This window comes from Bombina bombina, chromosome 12, assembly GCF_027579735.1.
Source record: "Bombina bombina isolate aBomBom1 chromosome 12, aBomBom1.pri, whole genome shotgun sequence".
NCBI lineage: Eukaryota > Metazoa > Chordata > Amphibia > Anura > Bombinatoridae > Bombina > Bombina bombina.
The window spans coordinates 28,671,751-28,692,755 of record NC_069510.1 but is presented as its reverse complement, the minus strand read 5'-3'; the positions used below and the strand labels follow the sequence as shown (position 1 = coordinate 28,692,755).

At 39.4% G+C, this 21,005-nt stretch overlaps 1 protein-coding gene across 3 annotated transcripts in view; it reads right to left on the bottom strand.

Moving 5' to 3' along the window:
• Positions 1–4,415: 4,415 nt before the first annotated feature.
• INPP5E (inositol polyphosphate-5-phosphatase E) overlaps positions 4,416–21,005 on the bottom strand; it is a 37,929-nt gene continuing 21,339 nt past the window's right edge. For 2 of the 3 annotated variants that reach the window (XM_053695566.1, XM_053695567.1), the window contains 5 exons: positions 20,190–20,297; positions 18,535–18,696; positions 16,881–16,996; positions 14,870–15,006; positions 4,416–7,225 (listed from right to left, as the gene is read on the bottom strand). In XM_053695566.1, the coding sequence (XP_053551541.1) occupies positions 7,093–7,225; positions 14,870–15,006; positions 16,881–16,996; positions 18,535–18,696; positions 20,190–20,297 (656 nt within the window). In that variant the 3' untranslated portion in view covers positions 4,416–7,092. The remainder of the gene's footprint in view (positions 7,226–14,869; positions 15,007–16,880; positions 16,997–18,534; positions 18,697–20,189; positions 20,298–21,005) is intronic. The other variant, XM_053695568.1, reaches the window with a different exon arrangement.

The window sequence follows — 21,005 nt, the reverse complement described above, 5'->3', positions numbered from 1 at the left end:
TACATTAATTAGTACAAACTCCTATTTTCATTATATTTAATTTCTGTAAAGGGGTTAACCACTTTTAAAACCATGATACACTCATATACTGTTCTTAGGCAGGACGTCTACTGGTGAGTTGTGGATACGTACGTATGCGGTTCCTGATTGACTCTGTGTGTTCTGGGAGTGACAATTCACTGCACCTGTTTATCACTTTAAAAGACTATTATAGGGATAAAATTACATTATAAGCATAGTACTTATTCCCCACGTCCCTCTAGTCATGCGTGCCTCCATATTGAAATCTATCACTACTTTCCAGTTTGGATATGTTTGCACATGTGCGGTAACTCTTCACATACCTGCTGTGTCCCTTTAAACGCCGCAGAGAAATATAGACATGCATTCAAACAAATTCTAGAACACTTTAATTTGCTGTATTATTTGCATTTGTTTTAAAGGAACATTGAACCCAAATTTTTTCTTTTGTGATTCAGAAAGAGCATACAACTTTCTAATTTACTCCTATTATCAATTTTTCTTTATTCACTTGCTATCTTTATTTGAAAAAGAAGGCATCTAAGCTTCTTTTTTGGTTCAGACCTCTGGAGAGCACTTTTTTTATTGGTGGATAAATTTATCCACCAATCAGCAAGAATGACCTAGGTTATTCACCAAAAATGGGCCGTCATCTAAACTTACATTTCAAATAAAGATACCAAGACAAAGAAGAACATTTGATAATGGGAGTAAATTAGAAAGTTGCTTAAAATTGCATGCTCTATCTGAATCACTAAAGAAAAAAATTTGGCTTCAGTGTCCCTTTAATTATATTCTTATAAGTTCTATTTATTACATAAAATGTTTGTAATAAACGCGACTGTCAATTCTGCTGTTCCAGTCACTAAACTTATATTTGTCTGCACCTCCATGCTTCCTCCTCAGTCTTTACCTTGCTTTGCTCCTGTTGGCTGCCCTAAATCTCTTTAACCCCTTAATGACCACAGCACTTTTCCATTTTCTGTCCGTTTGGGACCAAGGCTATTTTTACATTTCTGCGGTGTTTGTGTTTAGCTGTAATTTTCCTCTTACTCATTTACTGTACCCACACATATTATATATCGTTTTTCTCACCATTAAATGGACTTTCTAAAGATACCATTATTTTCATCATATCTTATAATTTACTATAAAAAAAATATAAAATATGAGGAAAAAAACACACTTTTTCTAACTTTGACCCCCAAAATCTGTTACACATCTACAACCACCAAAAAACACCCATGCTAAATAGTTTCTAAATTTTGTCCTGAGTTTAGAAATACCCAATGTTTACAAGTTCTTTGCTTTTTTTGCAAGTTATAGGGCAATAAATACAAGTAGCACTTTGCTATTTCTAAACCATTTCTTTTCAAAATTAGCGCTAGTTACATTAGAACACTGATATCTTTCAGGAATCTCTGAATATCCATTGACATGTATATATTTTTTTTTAGTAGACAACCCAAAGTATTGATCTGGGCCCATTTTGTTATATTTCATGCCACCATTTCACCGCCAAATGCAATGAAATACAAAAAATCGTTCACTTTTCACAAATTTTTTCACAAACTTTTGGTTTCTAACTTAAATTATTTGCAAACCGCTTGTGCAATTATGGCATAAATGGTTGTAAATTCTTCTCTGGGATCCCCTTTGTTCAGAAATAGCAGACATATATGACTTTGGTGTTGCTTTTTGGCAATTAGAAGGCCGCTAAATGCCACTGCGCACCACACGTGTATTATGCCCAGCAGTGAAGGGGTTAATTAGGGAGCATGTAGGGAGCTTTTTGGGGTAGTTTTAGCTTTAATGTAGCGTAGTAGACAACCCCAAGTATTGATCTAGGCCAATTTTGGTATATTTCATGCCACCATTTCACCGCCAAATGCGATCAAATTAAAAAAAACGTTAATTTTTTCTCAATTTTAGGTTTCTCACTGAAATAATTTACAAACCGCTTCTGCAATAATGGCACAAATGGTTGTAAATGCTTCTTTGGGATCCCCTTTGTTCAGAAATAGCAGACATATATGGCTTTGGCATTGCTTTTTGGTAATTAGAAGGCCTCTAAATGCCGCTGCGCATCACACGTGTATTATGGCTAGCAGTGAAGGGGTTAATTATGTAGCTTGTAGGGAGCTTGCAGGGTTAATTTTAGCTTTAGTGTAGAGCTCAGCCTCCCACCTGAAACATCAGACCCCCTGATCCCTCCCAAACAGCTCTCTTCCCTCCCCCACCCCACAATTGTCCCCGCCATCTTAAGTACTGGCAGAAACTCTGCCAGTACTAAAATAAAAGGTATTTGGCCCTTTTTAAAAAAAAAAAAAAAAAGCATATTTACATATGCTGATGTGTAGGATCCCCCCTTAGACCCCAACCTCACTGATCCGCCACCAAACTGCTCTCTAACCCTTCCCCTCTGCAATAATGGGCGCCATCTTGGGTACTGAGTACCCAGTTTTGTAACAAAATGTGCCTTTTTTTAAAAAAAATTCCCTATTCTGTAGTGTAGCTTTCCCCCCCCACCGAGACCAACCCACAACCCCTTCCAGGTCCCTTAGATTACATTTTACTGTATTCGTGTTTTTAACTTTTTTTTTCTGTAGTGTAGCGGTTCCCACCCGCTCCCGCCCCGTGCACGCGCCCACCCACCACCCCCCGTGCACGCGAGCGCTCCCGTGCGTGCTCCCGCCCCCCTCCACTCCACACAGAGCATCGATGGCCGCCCACCCGCCTCCCACGTAAGCTCCCACCCACCGATACCGGCCATCGATGTCCGGTGCAGAGAGGGCCACAGAGTCCATATCGAGGCATCACTGCAATAACCGGAAAGCAGCTGGAAGCGAGCAGGATCGCTTCCAGCTGCTTTCCAGACCAAGGACGTACGCCACATGTCCTCGGTCATTAACTGTATTTTTTTTGAGGACGTGTGGCGTACGTCCTTGGTCGTTAAGGGGTTAACCAGCTAACCTCACACCAGAATCACATTCAAAAGAATATTAAATGAATCCACAGTGGAGAAATGTATATATTTATTTACTTATTAGTACTGCTTAGGTCCAGTTTCACATATTGCAATTTATTTCATTATTTTAAAATGATTAGCCCAGCAGTGGATGATCCACCGCTGGGCTAATAAATAAAAAAAAAAAAAATTGATTTAGTTGTTTTTTGGGACGTTGGGGTGGAGAGCGAAATTGCATGGGGTGGGGGCCCAAGAAATTTTTTGCCCAGGGTCCAGTCAATCACTGCTGATTAAACCAGTGCGTTTCTGCTCGGGACCAGCAGTTCTCTGCAGCTCCCTAGCTGTATACTTTGTGTCTAACCCCTTTGCAGGGTTGCTAGAAATAAAGTTACATGCTCTAACAAATTAAAGCATGTGTAAACCCCCCCACATTAAAATGGCCATTGTTTTCACAATTTACCTGTTCTTAATTATCCTCGGCAGAAGAGATGAACCCCTTAATTAGCCAACGGTCGTTTTCCATTGAAGGGGTTAAATATTGCAGATGTTGACAACAGTGCCGAGGCCACACTTAAGACTGATGTCTCCAGTAGCGTGTCATGTTGCAATTGTGCTGTTGTGATCTCACTGTGTTCGGGGAGACCTGCGCTATGACTAGGGTTGCCACCCAGCCGGTATTTTACCGACACGACCGGTATTTTTAAGGTTCATGTCAATATAGAAAATAAAGAAAATAAAAGTGAAACTTCTTCTGAGTGTCATGAATAATAGTTATAAACAAATGAGCATTTAAAATCATTCCTATCAGCTTTAGTTTTTAAATTATGCTGTTTAATTATTTATGCAAATTTATGTTAATTAGCATGGCCGGTATTTTCTTCCAAGAAAGGTGGCAACCCTAGCTATGACAGGACCAAAAACCCCTTAAGGACATGCAATGTACATGGTGTTTTATATTTTAGTGCTAGAATCCTTTAGCAAACTGCAGTCGATCAAATTATTTTTCCACTAAATTCACCATTAAATTCTATAGTGATTTATGTAGATGCATCATTTGATAACATTTTCTAAAGGTTTGTGATTGATCCCCTGTGTGTCTAACATGTGAAAAAAAACACATTGCAGCACGTCAACAGGACACGACTGACGAGCCAATTAGGAGAGGCATACACATGTACCCACCAGTCACAGGCTGACTTCATCAAGTGCCCCAAATAGAGCATGTTTAAGGTCTTTTAACTAGATATGAAGTTACAATTCAGTACCAAGCTTAATGCTACACATATGGACCTAAGAATGAACGGTTACTCTCAATTCTAATGTATATTTATTTGCGTTTATTTCTTATTAATTATAGGTTGGGGCCATTTGTGCTAAAATTATTGGCTCCTAAAATCTCACATCACTCTGACACTGAAGACACAACTCATTAAGATGTATATTTTATTTGGTTGTGTGATGCTCAATGAGCAAACATATTTACATAAATTAAATATGTCATAAAAAAAATAAAGGCAAATTACTTAGCATCGGTAAGGTTCATCTGGCTTTTATGGCATTACAGTAAATCAAGCCTTTTTTAACAGTTTAAAAACCAATAATGCAAATATACTCTGCACAAATTCCCTACTGTCACATTATCTGAAATAGCAAAAGAGAAAAGCGGTACTCACGTGCGCCACAGCAAAGGTTCCAAGGTTCAGATTAGACATGTGCAATTTGTTTCGTTCCCAATCGAAATTTGGATAAAATTCAAATAATTCAGAGATTCGAATGTATACGAATTTTCAAATCACCCTAGTAACGAAACTAACTAATCCGAATTAATTTGTAATGAAAAATCCGAATTAGTTGGATTAATTTGTTTTATTCGAATGGCCATGGCGCGATAGCCTGACTTTCTGGACTAATCACAATTCCTTTGCCGTTCCATATTTATTATAAAAAAATAAATAAAAATTAATAGATATGTTACAATAAAGTGAGATAGAACAGTGAAATAATTCATTTTGTGTTGGTTGGAACCATCTGACTCAACATAACATAACAAATGAATGCACATATTGAACTTCCAAATTACCGAATGCATCCGAAACAAATGCATCCGAGTACAAAAAAAAAATACAGAATCGACACGAAACTAAAGAAAATTTTCCGATGTGCACGTCTAGTTCAGATGTTTAATGCTCGGCTGTTAATTGATGTTGGCAACATATGAAACGATATAAGAACTGCAGCATTTTTGAAGACAACATTATCATCATGACATTTGGTTTGCAATCAGATATCCTTGCTGGATAACGTCCTTTTAAGGGGAGGCCTGATTCCATTAGTCCAGGCAATTTTATTGAAAGGAAGATTGCGTGTGGCATAACTAACACTTGATTTGTCACCAACTGAAGATGTGTTCTAAACTACAGCGCCATACTGGTTTCCTCAGTACACAAATATCCACTGCTCCAGGATTCCAAACATTCTGTGCTTTGTCTCACACTTCTGCATGAGGTAATAAGCTAAAATACTACATTATCCAGACAACTGCGCGGTACAACAAGAACACAGCCAGACCTGGCAGAACTACGTAGTCACCCAGAGGCAGAACTTTTTTTTACTCTCTTCAGTTTTTTTTTAGTGAAAAACATTTCTGCAGGTCAGTTTGAAAATAAAATCAATTTTAAATTAGGCAGTTACACTAAAGCATTAACTGTCCTCTTCAAACAGCGCTTCACTCTGGCTGCCCTATGTTAAGGAAAACTTACACAGTGCAGCCAGAGCACAGCACTGTTTAAAGATAGCAGCCTGATGTGGCACAGCGCTGCAAAGTGAAAGTGCTTAACAGTTCCTGCTTGTGTCTTGTTCTTTCTGCAGACATGCTACATTTTCTGCGATAACATCTCGGATAACAGCATGTTCTGCCTTGTGGCGTAGTCAATCAAGGAGAAAATAAAACTGTATTTGTTTGTATATATTAAAAAATAAAACATGCACAGGTGTGTGAAATAATCTCAAAGTGTTTTGAGCTACAATTAGGGCTCAGTTAAAGGGACAGTCAAGTCCAAAAAAAACTTTCATGTTTTAAATAGGGAATGTAATTTTAAATAACTTTCTAATTAACTATTATCACCAATTTTGCTTTGTTCTCTTCATATTCTTAGTTGAAAGCTAATTCTAGGAGGTTCATATGCTAATTTCTTAGACTTTGAGGACTGCCTCTAATCTTAATGCATTTTGACCACTAGAGGGCATTAGTTCATGTGTTTCATATAGATAACATTAAGCTCATGCACGTGAATTTACAGAGGAGTGAGCACTGATTGGCTAAAATGCAAGTCCGCCAAAATAACTGAAATAAGGGGGCAGTTTGCAGAGGCTTAGATACAAGGTAATCACAGAGGTAAAAAGTGTATTTCTATAGCAGTGTTGGTTATGCAAAACTGGGGAATGGGTAATAAAAGGATTATCTTTCTTTCTAAACAACAAAAATTCTGGTGTTGACTGTAACTTTGAGCTAATTGTAACGTGAAACGCGTTGGAATTATTTTTTATACTCCCGTTCAGGTTTTTTTTTTTTAATGTATGCTAACACATACTGGTTTTCTTCCAAGGCCACATTTTTTATTTTGTATATCCTCACCGGCAGGATGTTTTTCTTCTATGTTTAACCCTTTAAGGACACAGCTTTCAGTTTGCTCAATTGTTTTATGACGGAAAAATTCCGTCATATGTCCTTAAGAGGTTAAACATTAAATGGTTACACGGTATTGCCCCCTTGCCCAAATAAAAAAAACATATATTTTTAATAAATTAATACATTTGTGATTTTGCTGAACATAATTAACCTCTTGATTACATTCTCTGTACATAGCAACTACATTCATACATAGTTTAAGTTGTAAGACTTTAACAAACATTGTTACACATGGCAGATAAGTCCAGCTTACAGATTGCCACTGAAAACTAGAATAAAATACCTAGTACCCCAAAGCCAATATCCTATAGAATGCAAGGATGTGTGTGGTTTGTTGATATCCATATGAGACTAAATGTTCATAGCTCTCTGCTGATGCATTATTAGGGCAAGACAAGGTCAATTCCTGCTCTAGTCAGGAGATGGTGCAGACACTGCTGCTTTTCTGAGTCTTTGCCGCCTGACGTTTCTGCAGTTCCTTGGTCATTCTCCTCTTTATTCCTAGCAAGTAAAGCTCTCGGTCAAACAGCCCGGCAGCCAGGGGAATGCTAGGAAAAAACAGCAACGTATTAGCATCTTGCAAGCTCTGCCTGGTACAAGATTAGCTGAGTGTTTGCAGCAAACCATTATTTAAAGCAGTGGTTACTAACCTGCTCTCACTCACTCAGCTCTAGTTCAGATAGCATGAAAATCGGGCCAGTAAAGGGTTCCGAGGACTGGAATTGAGAATTACTGAGCTACAGCACAGGTCAACTATTAGCGTTTTATAAAGGAAAACAGAATTTATGCTTACCTGATAAATTACTTTCTCCAGCGGTGTGTCCGGTCCACGGTGTCATCCATTACTTGTGGGATATTCTCCTCCCCCACAGGGAAAGGCAAGGAGAGCACACAGCAAGAGCTGTCCATATAGTCCCTCCCAGGCTCCGCCCCCCCCAGTCATTCGACCGACGGTTAGGAGAAAAAAAGGAGAAACTATAGTGTACCGTGGTGACTGTAGTGTATAGAGAAAGAAATTCTTCAAACCTGATTAAAAAACCAGGGCGGGCCGTAGACCGGACACAGCGTTGGAGAAAGTAATTTATCAGGTAAGCATAAATTCTGTTTTCTCCAACATTGGTGTGTCCGGTCCACGGTGTCATCCATTACTTGTGGGAACCAATACCAAAGCTTTAGGACACGGATGAAGGGAGGGAGCAAATCAGGTTACCTAAACAGAAGGCACCACGGCTTGCAAAACCTTTCTCCCAAAAATAGCCTCCGAAGAAGCAAAAGTACCAAAATTGTAGAATTTGGACAAAGTGTGCAGAGAAGACCAGGTCGCTGCCTTACATATCTGATCAACAGAAGCCTCGTTCTTGAAGGCCCATGTGGAAGCCACAGCCCTAGTAGAGTGAGCTGTGATTCGTTCAGGAGGCTGCCGTCCGGCAGTCTCGTAAGCCAATCGTATAATGCTTTTCAGCCAAAAGGAAAGAGAGGTAGCAGTAGCTTTTTTGACCTCTCCTCTTGCCAGAATAAACTACAAACAGAGAAGACGTTTGTCTGAAATCCTTTGTTGCTTCTAAATAGAACTTTAAAGCACGGACTACATCTAAATTGTGTAACAAGCGTTCCTTCTTTGAAACTGGATTCGGACACAAAGAAGGCACAACTATTCTATCTCCTGGTTAATATTCTTGTTGGAAACAACCTTTGGAAGGAAACCAGGTTTAGTACGCAAAACAACCTTATCTGAATGGAACACCAGATAGGGCGGATTACACTGCAGAGCAGATAATTCAGAAACTCTTCTAGCAAAAGAATAGCAACCAAAAACAGAACTTTCCAAGATAACAACTTGATATCTATGGAATGTAAGGGTTCAAACGGAACCCCTTGAAGAACTGAAAGAACCAAATTTAGACTCCAGGGAGGAGTCAAGGGTCTGTAAACAGGCTTGATCCTGACCAAAGCCTGAACAAAAGCTTGAACATCTGGCACAGCTGCCAGTCGTTTGTGTAACAAGACAGATAAAGCAGAAATCTGTCCTTTTAGAGAACTCGCTGATAATCCCTTATCCAAACCTTCTTGGAGAAAGGAAAGGATCCTAGGAATTTTAATCTTACTCCATGAGAATCCCTTGGATTCACACCAACAGATATATCTTTTCCATATTTTATGGTAATCTTTCTAGTCACAGGTTTTCTGGCTTGTACCAGAGTATCACAGAATCCGAAAACCCACGCTTAGACAAAATCAAGCGTTCAATTTCCAAGCAGTCAGCTGGAGAGAAACTAGATTTGGATGTTCGAATGGACCTTGTACTAGAAGATCCTGTCTCAAAGGTAGCTTCCATGGTGGAGCCGATGACATATTCACCAGGTCTGCATACCAAGTCCTGCGTGGCCATGCAGGAGCTATCAAAATCACTGAGGCCTTCTCCTGTTTGATCCTGGCTACCAGCCTGGGAATGAGAAGGAACGGTGGAAACGCATAAGCTAGGATGAAAGTCCAAGGCGCCACTAATGCATCCACTAGAGTCGCCTTGGGATCCCTGGATCTGGACCAGTAGCAAGGAACCTTGAAGTTCTGATGAGACGCCATCAGATCCATGTCTGAAATGCCCCATAATTGGGTCAACTGGGCAAACACCTCCGGGTGGAGTTCCCACTCCCCCGGATGAAAGGTCTGACGACTCAGATAATCCGCCTCCCAGTTTTCCACTCCTGGGATGTGGATCGCAGACAGGTGGTAGGAGTGATCCTCCGCCCATTTGATGATCTTGGTCACCTCTCTCATCGCCAGGGAACTCCTTGTTCCCCCCTGATGGTTGAAGTAAGCAACAGTCGTCATGTTGTCTGATTGGAATCTTATGAATCTGGCCTTTGCTAGTTGAGGCCAAGCCCGGAGAGCATTGAATATCGCTCTCAGTTCCAGGATGTTTATCGGGAGAAGAGACTCTTCCCGAGACCATAGACCCTGAGCTTTCAGGGAATCCCAGACCGCGCCCCAGCCTAATAGACTGGCGTAGGTCGTGACAATGACCCACTCTGGTCTGCGGAAGCTCATTCCCTGGGACAGGTGATCCTGAGTCAGCCACCAACGGAGTGAGTCTCTGGTCTTCTGATCTACTTGAATCACTGGAGACAAGTCTGTATAGTCCCCATTCCACTGTTTGAGCATGCACAGTTGTAATGGTCTTAGATGAATTTGCGCAAAAGGAACTATGTCCATTGCTGCAACCATAAACCCTACTACTTCCATGCACTGAGCTATGGAAGGCCGTAGAACAGAGTGAAGAACTTGACAAGCGTTTAGAAGCTTTGACTCTCTGACATCTGTCAGGAAAATCTTCATTTCTAAAGAATCTATTATTGTTCCCAAGAAAGGGACTCTTGTTGACGGAGACGGGGAACTTTTTTCTATGTTCACCTACCACCCGTGAGATCTGAGAAAGGCTAGAACAATGTCTGTGTGAGCCTTTGTCTTTGAAAGAGACGACGCTTGAATTAGGATGTCGTCCAAATAAGGTGCCACTGCAATGCCCCTGGGTCTTAGAACCGCTAGAAGGGATCCAAGCACCTTTGTGAAAATCCTTGGAGCAGTGGCTAGTCCGAATGGGAGAGCCACAATAGGTAATGTTTGTCCAGAAAGGCGAACCTTAGGAACTGATGATGATCTTTGTGGATAGGAATATGCAGATACGCATCCTTTAGATCCACGGTAGTCATAAATTGACCCTCCTGGATTGTAGGTAAAATCGTTCGAATAGTTTCCATTTTGAACAATGGCACTCTGAGAAATTTGTTTAGAATTTTTAAATCCAGAATTGGTCTGAAAGTTCCCTCTTTTTTTGGGAACTACAAACAGATTTGAGTAAAACCCCTGACCTTGTTCCACAGTTGGAACTGGGAGTATCACTCCCATCTTTAACAGGTCTTCTACACAATGTAAGAATGCCTGTCTCTTTACTTGGTTTGAAGATAAGTGAGACATGTGGAACCTTCCCCTTGGGGGTAGTTCCTTGAATTCTAGAAGATAACCCTGAGAGACTATTTCTAGTGCCCAGGGATCCTGAACATCTCTTGCCCAAGCCTGAGCAAAGAGAGAGAGTCTGCCCCCTACTAGATCCGGTTCCGGATCGGGGGCTACCTCTTCATGCTGTCTTGGTAGCAGCAGCAGGTTTCTTGGCCTGTTTACCCTTGTTCCAGCCTTGCATTGATTTCCAAGCTGGTTTAGTCTGGGAAGCGTTACCCTCTTGTCTAGAGGCTGCCGAGTTGGAAGCCGGTCCGTTCCTGAAATTGCGAAAGGAACGAAAATTGGACTTATTCTTAGCCTTGAAAGGTTTATCTTGTGGGAGGGCATGGCCCTTTCCCCCAGTGATGACTGAAATAATCTCTTTCAATTCTGGCCCAAAAGGGGTCTTACCTTTGAAAGGGGTATTAAGCAATTTTGTCTTGGAAGATACATCCGCCGACCAAGACTTTAGCCAGAGCGCTCTGCGCGCCACAATTGTAAACCCTGAATTTTTTGCTGCTAACCTCGCTAACTGCAAAGCGGCGTCTAAAATAAAGGAATTAGCTAACTTAAGTGCGTAAATTCTGTCCATGACTTCCTCATACGGAGTCTCCCTACTGAGCGACTTTTCCAGTTCCTCGAACCAGAACCACGCCGCTGTAGTGACAGGAATAATGCACGAAATAGGTTGAAGGAGGTAACCTTGCTGTACAAAAATCTTTTTAAGCAAACCCTCCAATTTTTTATCCATAGGATCTTTGAAAGCACAATTGTCCTCAATAGGAATGGTCGTGCGCTTGGCTAGAGTAGAAAACTCCCCCTCGACCTTAGGGACTGTTTGCCATGTGTCCTTCCTGGGGTCGACCATAGGGAACAATTTCTTAAATATAGGAGGAGGGACAAAAGGTATGCCTGGCTTCTCCCACTCCTTATTCACTATGTCCGCCACCCGTTTAGGTATCGGAAAAGCATCAGGGTGCACCGGGACCTCAAGGAACTGTCCATCTTGCACAATTTTTCTGGGTTGACCAGATTGTCACAATCATCCAGAGTAGATAGCACCTCCTTAAGTAATGCGCGGAGATGCTCTAATTTAAATTTAAATGTCACAACATCAGGTTCTGCCTGCTGAGAAATTCTTCCTGTATCAGAAATTTCCCCATCTGACAAACCCTCCCTCACTGCCACTTCAGATTGGTGTGAGGGTATGACAGAAAAATTATCATCAGCGCCCTCCTGCTCTACAGTGTTTAAAACAGAGCAATCGCGCTTTCTCTGAAATGCTGGCATTTTGGATAAAATATTTGCTATGGAGTTATCCATTACTGCCGTCAATTACTGCATAGTAACAAGCATTGGCGCGCTAGAAGTACTAGAGGTCGCCTGCGCGGGCATAACTGGTATAGACACAGAAGGAGATGATGTAGAACTATGTCTACTTCCTTCATCTGAGGAATCATCCTGGGCAACTTTACAATTTGTGACAGTTCTGTCCTTACTTTGTTTGGACGCAATGGCACAATTATCACACTATATTTGAAGGGGGAACCCCATTGGCTACCATACATACAGAACATGATCTATCTGAAGGTACAGACATGTTAAACAGGCTTAAACTGGTTAATAAAGCACAAAAACCGTTTTAAAACAAAACCGTTACTGTCTCTTTAAATGTTAAACAGGGCACACTTTATTACTGAATATGTGAAAAACTATGAAGGAATTATCCAATCTTTACCAAATTTTCACCACAGTGTCTTAATACATTCAAAGTATTGCACCCCAATTTTCAAGCTGTTAAACCTTAAAATGTGGAAACCGGAGCCGTTTTTAATTTTAACCCCCTTACAGTCCCAGCCACAGCCTTTGCTGCAACTTCACCAATCCCAGGGGGGTATATGATACCAAATGAAGCCTTCTAGGAACGTTTTTAGTGGATTCCAGACCCTCACACATGCAGCTGCATGTACTGAACTCAAAATTAACTGCACAGTAATGGCACGAAAATGAGGCTCTGCCTACTACAGAGAAAGGCCCTTCCTGACTGGGAAGGTGTCTTAACAAGTGCCTGGTGCTAAAAACGTTCCCCAATGTTATAAAAGTGTGAAATACAACTTCAAACTGCATATAATACTTAAATAAAGCAATCGATTTAGCCCCTAAAAGTGTCTACCAGTTTATAGCCCATAATAAGCCCTTTATTCTGTTTGAGACTAAGAAAATGGCTTACCGGTCCCCATGAGGGGAAAATGACAGCCTTCCATTATTACACAGTCTTGTTAGAAATATGGCTAGTCATACCTTAAGCAGAAGAGCCTGCTAACTGTTTCCCCCAACTGAAGTTACTTCATCTCAACAGTCCTATGTGGAAACAGCAATCGATTTTAGTAACTGCTGCTAAAATCATCTTCCTCTCACAAACAGAGTAAATAGTACATACCAGCACTATTTTAAAATAACAAACTCTTGATAGAAGAATAAAAAACTACAACTAAACACCACAAACTCCTCACCATCCCCGAGGAGATGCTACTTGTTCAGAGCGGCAAGGAGAATGACTGGGGGGGCGGAGCCTGGGAGGGACTATATGGACAGCTCTTACTGTGTGCTCTCCTTGCCTTTCCCTGTGGGGGAGGAGAATATCCCACAAGTAATGGATGACACCGTGGACCGGACACACCAATGTTGGAGAAAATAAAACTTAATGAGCTATACTGTGAATTAAATTAACCCACAGAATGAGATGGATTTGTGGTTCTTTGTAAACAATTTTCTGTATTCTAAAAAAAAGGGATTTACAGTTAAAGGGACATTCCAGCCAAAATTGGAATCCACATATATGCATTTCAGTTTTGAATAGAAGCAGTTTTGTAATATACATGTATTAGCAAAAATGCTTCTAATAAAAGTTATAGCTGTTTTAAAAGTGTATTTAAGTATGCACCGTGCACCAGCATTTTATACACAGCACTTGCTAGAGAGCCTAAGGTGCTTGTACCATCTGTTAATGACTCAATTTGTTAATTGCTGACATGATACAAGCCCCACTGGTGCTCTGAGCAGCTGTAGTATTTAAAATGCTGGTGCACTGAGAATATCTAGGTATGCTTCACATGCACGTGCAGAGACATGCACGTGCTTTTACTAGAAGTATTTTTGCCAACACATATACAGTATGTTGCAACTATGTTTCTATTCAGAGATGTAATTAAACCCAAAAAAATTATTTCATGATTCAGATAGAAAATATAATTTTAAACAACATTCCAATTTACTTCTATTATCTAATTTGCTTCATTCTTTAGATATCTTTTGTTAAAGAAATAACAGTGCACATGGGTAAACCAATCACATGAGGCATCTATGTGCAGCTACTGAGTCTATCTAGATATGCTTCTCAGGAAAGAATATCAAGATAATGAAGCAAATTAGATAATAGAAGTAAATTAGAAAGTTGTTTAAAATGGTATTCTCTATCTGAATCATGAAAGGAAAAATGTGGGTTTAATGTCCCTTTAATGAAGAGGATGATAACATGGTAAACTTGTATCAACTCATATTGATAGCAGCTAAATTCCATTAACATATACAGAGCTGTGATATCACAAAATATATATATATATGGGAAATGTATTAGAAATAACTAAACCTAACTAATACTGTCTTTACAGGTAGACAAGGACTGCATCCAACCTATACTGCTATTAACAGTGTACGTTCTGCATGAATGTGAACACTACCAGCATACCTCAATTACTACCTACAAAGCCCTCACCAATGCTGCCCCACCCTACCTATCCTCACTCATCAAAAAATATACTCCAGCCCGCCCTCTAAGATCCAACTATGACCTGCTCCTTGCGTCCTCTACCATCACCTCCTCCCATGCTAGGCTACAGGACTTCTCTCGTGCGGCACCAGCCCTCTGGAACGCACTTCCTTGAGCTGTCAGACTTTCCCCTAAATACCTTTTTATTCAGGGAAGCTTATCACCCGACTCAGTAACAAATATATTTCACTTGCCCAACAGTTGCCCTCATGTATCTCCTCACTAATATCATTCTCACCTTTTTAGTCCCCACCTACCCTGTTTCCCATCCTCCTACCCATCTAGATTGTAATAGTTACTAGCACAGACACAACATACTGCAAGGTGAAAGTGCACACAAAACAAGACGGAAATATCAGGTGCTCACTTATCTCTGCCCGGTCTTATGCGAACTTCAAATGATGCAAAAACCGGCCTGTGGTCAGAAGTCTTCACTACTGAGCAGGAAGAATATTTATTCACTTTGATATCACCTCTATTTCGACTCTTGTACAACACTCTGTCCTGTGAAAGCATATTTTTGATTGTTAATTTAGTTTAAAAAAACTCTAGCTCATAAAATTATGTTACTTACAGTTTAAATTTCCAATCAAACTTTAAAAAGTATGGCAATTCCAAAATCACGCCAGTGTACGCAAATTTGTATAATAAAATACTGTATATATTCTTGTTTATATAACTAGTTTCTTTGTTTTAAATGTGTTCAAAAATCACAAGCAAATTGTTGGTATTTGTAGACTATGCTTACAGGCAGAATCAATTCCTTTATCAAAGAGGCAGAGCTAACACATCTATATGCTCGGCATGAGTTGTAATCTATCTTAAAGGGATAGTCTATTCCAGAATTTTTATTGTTTATAATTTTTTTAAAATATTGTTTAAAATGTTGAGCTTTTTTTGCTACCTACATTTAAACCCTATTCTAATTCAAATTTCAGTGAGTGCCCCACACAAATTATATATGGTCTATATATGGTCTTTTTCAGCAGGCCCAGCAGAGTCACAATATAACTTTATTATATTTATAATCCATAGCATGAGTGATAGCTGTGGCAAAAGCTGTAAAACATATGTATAGTGCCTTGAGACCCTCATGGGCGATTAGATTGTGCTTTACAAGTACTAGATAGATAGATAGATAGATAGATAGATAGATAGATAGATAGATATGTATAATATTTGCATAGATTTTAGTAAATAATAATGAAGATAGCCCAGTGACCACCACTGTTAATGTAATACACTTACTAAATTGTCATCAAGAGTAGCCACATCTGAAATAGGGTCCCATACAGGCTTTTGGGGGGTTATACTACAGATTATAGAGGCCCCATTGTGCAGTACAGAAATAAAATCACTTTTTTTCTTGCAAGGTGTTTTCTGTTACTACAGTGATCAGCTGACTATAAAGACAATGTACTGTAGAAAATAAACGTTATTTGGGGTCGCTAGGCATACCAGATTTGTTATTGTGCATATAAAGTAACATTCTTAAAAAGGGACATTATACACTAGAATTTTCTTTGTATAAAGGTTTTGTAGATGATCCATTTATATAGCCCATAGTTTGTTGTTTTTTATAAAAAAAAAAAAGTATTTTGCTTATTTTTAAATCACATTGTGCTGATTTTCAGACTCCTAACCAAGCCCCAAAGTTTTAGGAGAATACTGATGTATACCTACTCCAGCGTGCTCCTGTTTGTGTAAAGGGTCTTTTCATATGCAGAGGAAGGGGCTGCTTTCACTGGGTTTTCCCGTCATCCTAAACAACAGAGCTAAACTGGGAGCTTCTAAGTACGTTTTAAACGGTTTTATACTGGATTTTTATATCAGTATCTGTGCATCTTATTCTTTATAGTAGTGTCTATTACATGCAGTTATATGAAAATGGGTGTATACTGTCCCTTTAAGCAAATTCCCAAGTGTTTTTTAACTTTTTTTAAAAAAGATCTGCATGATATAACTGCTCCAATACCACCATTTAACAGAGCAGACTATTCGCTTTCACATGATGGGTCTTTGAGGTTTGCAGTTGCTAAGAGAGCTGAGATTGAGGGGTTCAGCCTCTTTATGACATCACCGCGTGTGTACATGTAGCCTTGGAGTGCCTCCCACTAGGCCACCAACAATCTCCAGCCGTAGTGCTGAGGTCACTGAAAACTGTGTTTTAATGGCGCCCCCCCCTGCATGATGTCATGTGCCTGCAGGCTGCAATGTTCATGAACAGCTATAGCTCATTATGCACATAAGAGCTTCTTCTTGACTCTGACCAGCTAGCACAGTGACCATCCAGTATTATAAACAACGGTCACACAAATGATTTTAAAGGTTAGACCTGATGTTATTTGTTACTGAAACACAATCAGACAATGACTTACTGTGTATGAAGGCGTTCTCTGCTTGGTAGTGCTATCGTATGCATCACAACCAATGTCAAACTTGTATGTAGGAAGGAACTGGATCTCTGCTTCTTCAAACCCTTTAAATATGGAACCTGCAAAAAAAAACAGATCAAGCGGATGCTGAGTATTTTCAGTTATTTTTGGGCTGTTGCTAAAAGCAAACAGAAATCAGAATGTGTAAGTGAACACCATCTAATTACAACATATTTCCGCAGTCTTCCAATAAATGAATATACCAGCATATTCTGAAGTGTATTAGAACTGATTAACTCAGTTTGCTGCAATTGTTTTTCAATGGACAAACGTAATTGTAAACAACTTTCCAATTTACTTCTATTAAAATGTTTGCTTCATTCTTTTGGTATCCTTTATTGACGGCGCAGCAATGCACTACTGGAAACTAACTGAACACATCTGTAAACCAATGACAAGAGGCAAATATGCTCAGCCACCAATCAGCAGCTAGCTCTCAGCACCAGAGCCTACCTAGGTATCCTTTTCAACAAATAAAACAAAGCAAATTAGATAATATAAATACATTGGAAAGTTGTATGCGCTATCTGAATCCTGAAAGAAAATTTTTGGGTTTGATTCTTTAATGGAAAATATTTACTATCTAGACTAGAGCTTAAAATTTGGAATGTTTGAGATAAATGATTGGTGACCATTACACAATTTCTATCACGGCTAAAATAACAAAAACAACAGAAATCAAATAATATATATTTGCATGAAAATGTTAAAGTATCTGTGCAAACGCAACAATCGGGAAATGTATTCAATACTCAAGGGCTGACGGATAACACCGTCATGTCTACCAATAGAAAAGGAAAAACCTGACAAGCCTTTATTTGGCACACAAACATTACAACGGCGTAACAGTTTGAAAAACAATCAATAACAATGTCCCTTTAAAGAAATCAAGTGTGGCTATGTATTATAAGAATGCATCAGCAAATCATGGGGTAAGCAAGGTAGATACAATATAAAGCAACAGCATTTGTGGATTACCACTAAACAGAAGCAATGTAATATTATCCTATAAGTGAGAGGGAAGAATGGAAGCAAGAGTAGAAAAGGAGCAGAGAAAAGGGGACAGAATATCTGGCGATAAGCAGCAATATTAAAGGGAAAGGCAAAAATTAAAACTTGTCATGATTTTAAAGGGACACTGAACCCAAATTTTTTTTTCATGATTCAGATAGAGCACAACATTTTAATCAACTTTCTAATTTATTCCTATTATCAATTTTTCTTCGTTCTCTTGCTATCTTTATTTTAAAAGCAGGAATATAAATCTTAGCAGCCAGCCCATTTTAGGTTCAGAACCATGGATAGCGCTTGCTTATTGGAGGCTTACATTTACCCACCAATATGCAAGCATAACCCAGGTTCTCAAAAAAAAAAAAAAGGGACGGCTCCTATGATGCATCACATTCCTGCTTTTTAAATAAAGATAACAAGAGAACGAAGAAAAGGAGTAAATTAGAAAGTTGCTTAAAATTGCATGCTCTATCTGAATCATGAAAGAAAAAATTTGGGTTTAGTGTCCCTTTAAGAGCTTTACAGCGGATGTAGTGGATAAGGGTGCAAAAGGAGTTGGTTAAACAGCATGAGCGATGGGTCATACCGTCCTTCATCTCCATGAGGAGCTGATCATACTGTAAAAGCCGAGACATATCTTTCTCCATCTTGTGCTGCAGGATGGAATTCACGCCTCCTCTGTCCTTGTTTAATCGGAAATTGAAATCACCAAACCAGAATGCTTCATCGAATCGGCTTGTCACATCAGCTAAGATTAAAAAAGGAATGAATATTAAATCTGATTTGACTGGCAGAGAGCAGGAGGGTTTAAAGGGACATGAAACCCACATTTTTTCTTTCATGATTCAGACAGAGAATACCATTTTAAACAACTTTCCAATTTACTTCTCTCATTTAATTTGCTTCCTTCTGTTGTTATCATTTGCTGAAAGGTTTATCTAGGCAAGTTCATGAGCAGCAGAGAACCTAGGTCCTAGCTGTTGATTGGTGGCTGCATATATATATTGAATGTGATTGGCTTACCCATGAGTTCAGTTAGAAACCATTAGTGCATTGCTGCACCTTCAACAAATGATACCAAGAGAATGAAACAGGTTTGATAATATAAGTAAATTAGAAAGTTCTTTAAAATTATATTCTATATCTGAATCATGAAATAAACATGTCCCTTTAATTCTGACATTGAGCCCATACGGTAAGAGGGATCTCATGGGAGATATTATTATTATCCAAGGATACTTCTACTTGGGTTATAACTTAGTGGTCGGGAAAACTGCCGTGAGGTTGTTAGCGGTAGAGATAGCAGTTACAGTAAACTGTGATGGGGTGCAGTAAGTGCTTTACTGTGGCAGAAGTGTGACGTGTGGCACTAAAAGTGGGAGTGGCCCTACTACACTGTAGAAAGTAAAGTTTGGATGGAAGAGGGGGGGGAAGGACACTACACTACAGAAAAAAAATTAAAATTACAATTGTGATCACAGAGAGGGGGAGGTTGGGGGCACTAAATAAAAATAAATAAAATGAGTACCTAAACTTGGTACTGGCAGAAAACTGACAGTACCTAAGATAGCAAACACCATTAGGAGGGGGAGAGGTTAGAAAGCTGGGAGGGATCAGGGAGTTGGGATGGTAAGGGGGATCCTACACTGCAGAAAATAAATAAAATTAATGTATTTATTTATTTAAAAAAAAAAAAAAAAAAAAAAAAAGACTGTCTGCCAGTACCTAAGATGGTGGGGGAGGAGTGTGGGTGAGGGGTGAAACAGCTGTTTGGGAAAGATAAGGGAGGTGTCAGGTGGGAGGGTAATTATTACACTAGAATGCTATAACCCTTGCCAGCTAACTTATTAACCCCTTCACTGCCAGGAATATGCTGCACAGTTGCAATTAGAGGCCTTCTAATTACTGAGAGAAGCTTTTACATCCATTTATGATGATATGACTGCATTAGCGGTATGTAAATAATTTCAGTGAGAAACAAAAAGTTTGTGACAAAGTTAACATTTATTTTTAATATATCACATTTGGGGGGCTCTATTTCTGTTTAATGGAGTGATCGCAAAAATGCTAAACATTCTTTGGTATTTTCAGCAAGTTGTTCTCTGGAATTCCTGGTAGTGAAGGCGTTAAAAACTGTATGTTTAATTATTCTGGACTACTAAAATAAATAACCATCTACAACCGTCAAGCACTTTCCCAAAGCAACCCATGCTATGTATTTCTTTAGTCTTTTATACTCACAGGAATTGGAGCGATATGGATTTGTGTCTGGGATATTTCGCGGAAGCGGAAGACCTTCAATAATTTTTTTGTAATCCAGTAATCTCTCACACACTTTCCCCTCTCCAGCTGTCAGAAACCAAAACAGGTATCAAAATTTTTATATATATATATATATATATATATATATATATATATATATATATATATATATATATATATATATATATATATATCCCATGTATAAGGGCCATTTTCTGCAGTGTATCAATCCCAACCGCCCACGCTCCCGTCCGACCATGTCCCCGCCATGCCTTCTCCACTACGGCTGCTTCCCCTGTCCGTCACACACCCACCACGGCCGCTACCGTCCGGCCACGCCCCCGCCACTACCACCGGTCACGTCCCCACCACACCCGCCCACCCTCTCTGCTGCCTGATCCTCACTGACTGATCCTTCGTTACGGTGTCAATGGCCCAATATGTTTGTCTCTACTGCACTTGACAGCTTCGGACAAACATACCTAGCCTTTTATTATATAGGATATATAATTTACCAAACAGGAATTTTGCACCATGATTAGTGGTCATATACTACATGGGCTAATATTATGTATATACAAGGGATCCATTGGTAATAAAAATGCACCTTTCATTCAAGAAGCTATGGTATTTATTTTGCACCGAAAACTGCAGTGTATTGTTACTTAAACAGATACACAGGTCAACATGCATAGGTGCATTTCAATTTGAAATAAAAGCATTTTTGCAATATACTTTCATCAGCAAAACTGCTTCTAGTAAAAGTTATTCGTTTTTCTGAGGCATACGCACATA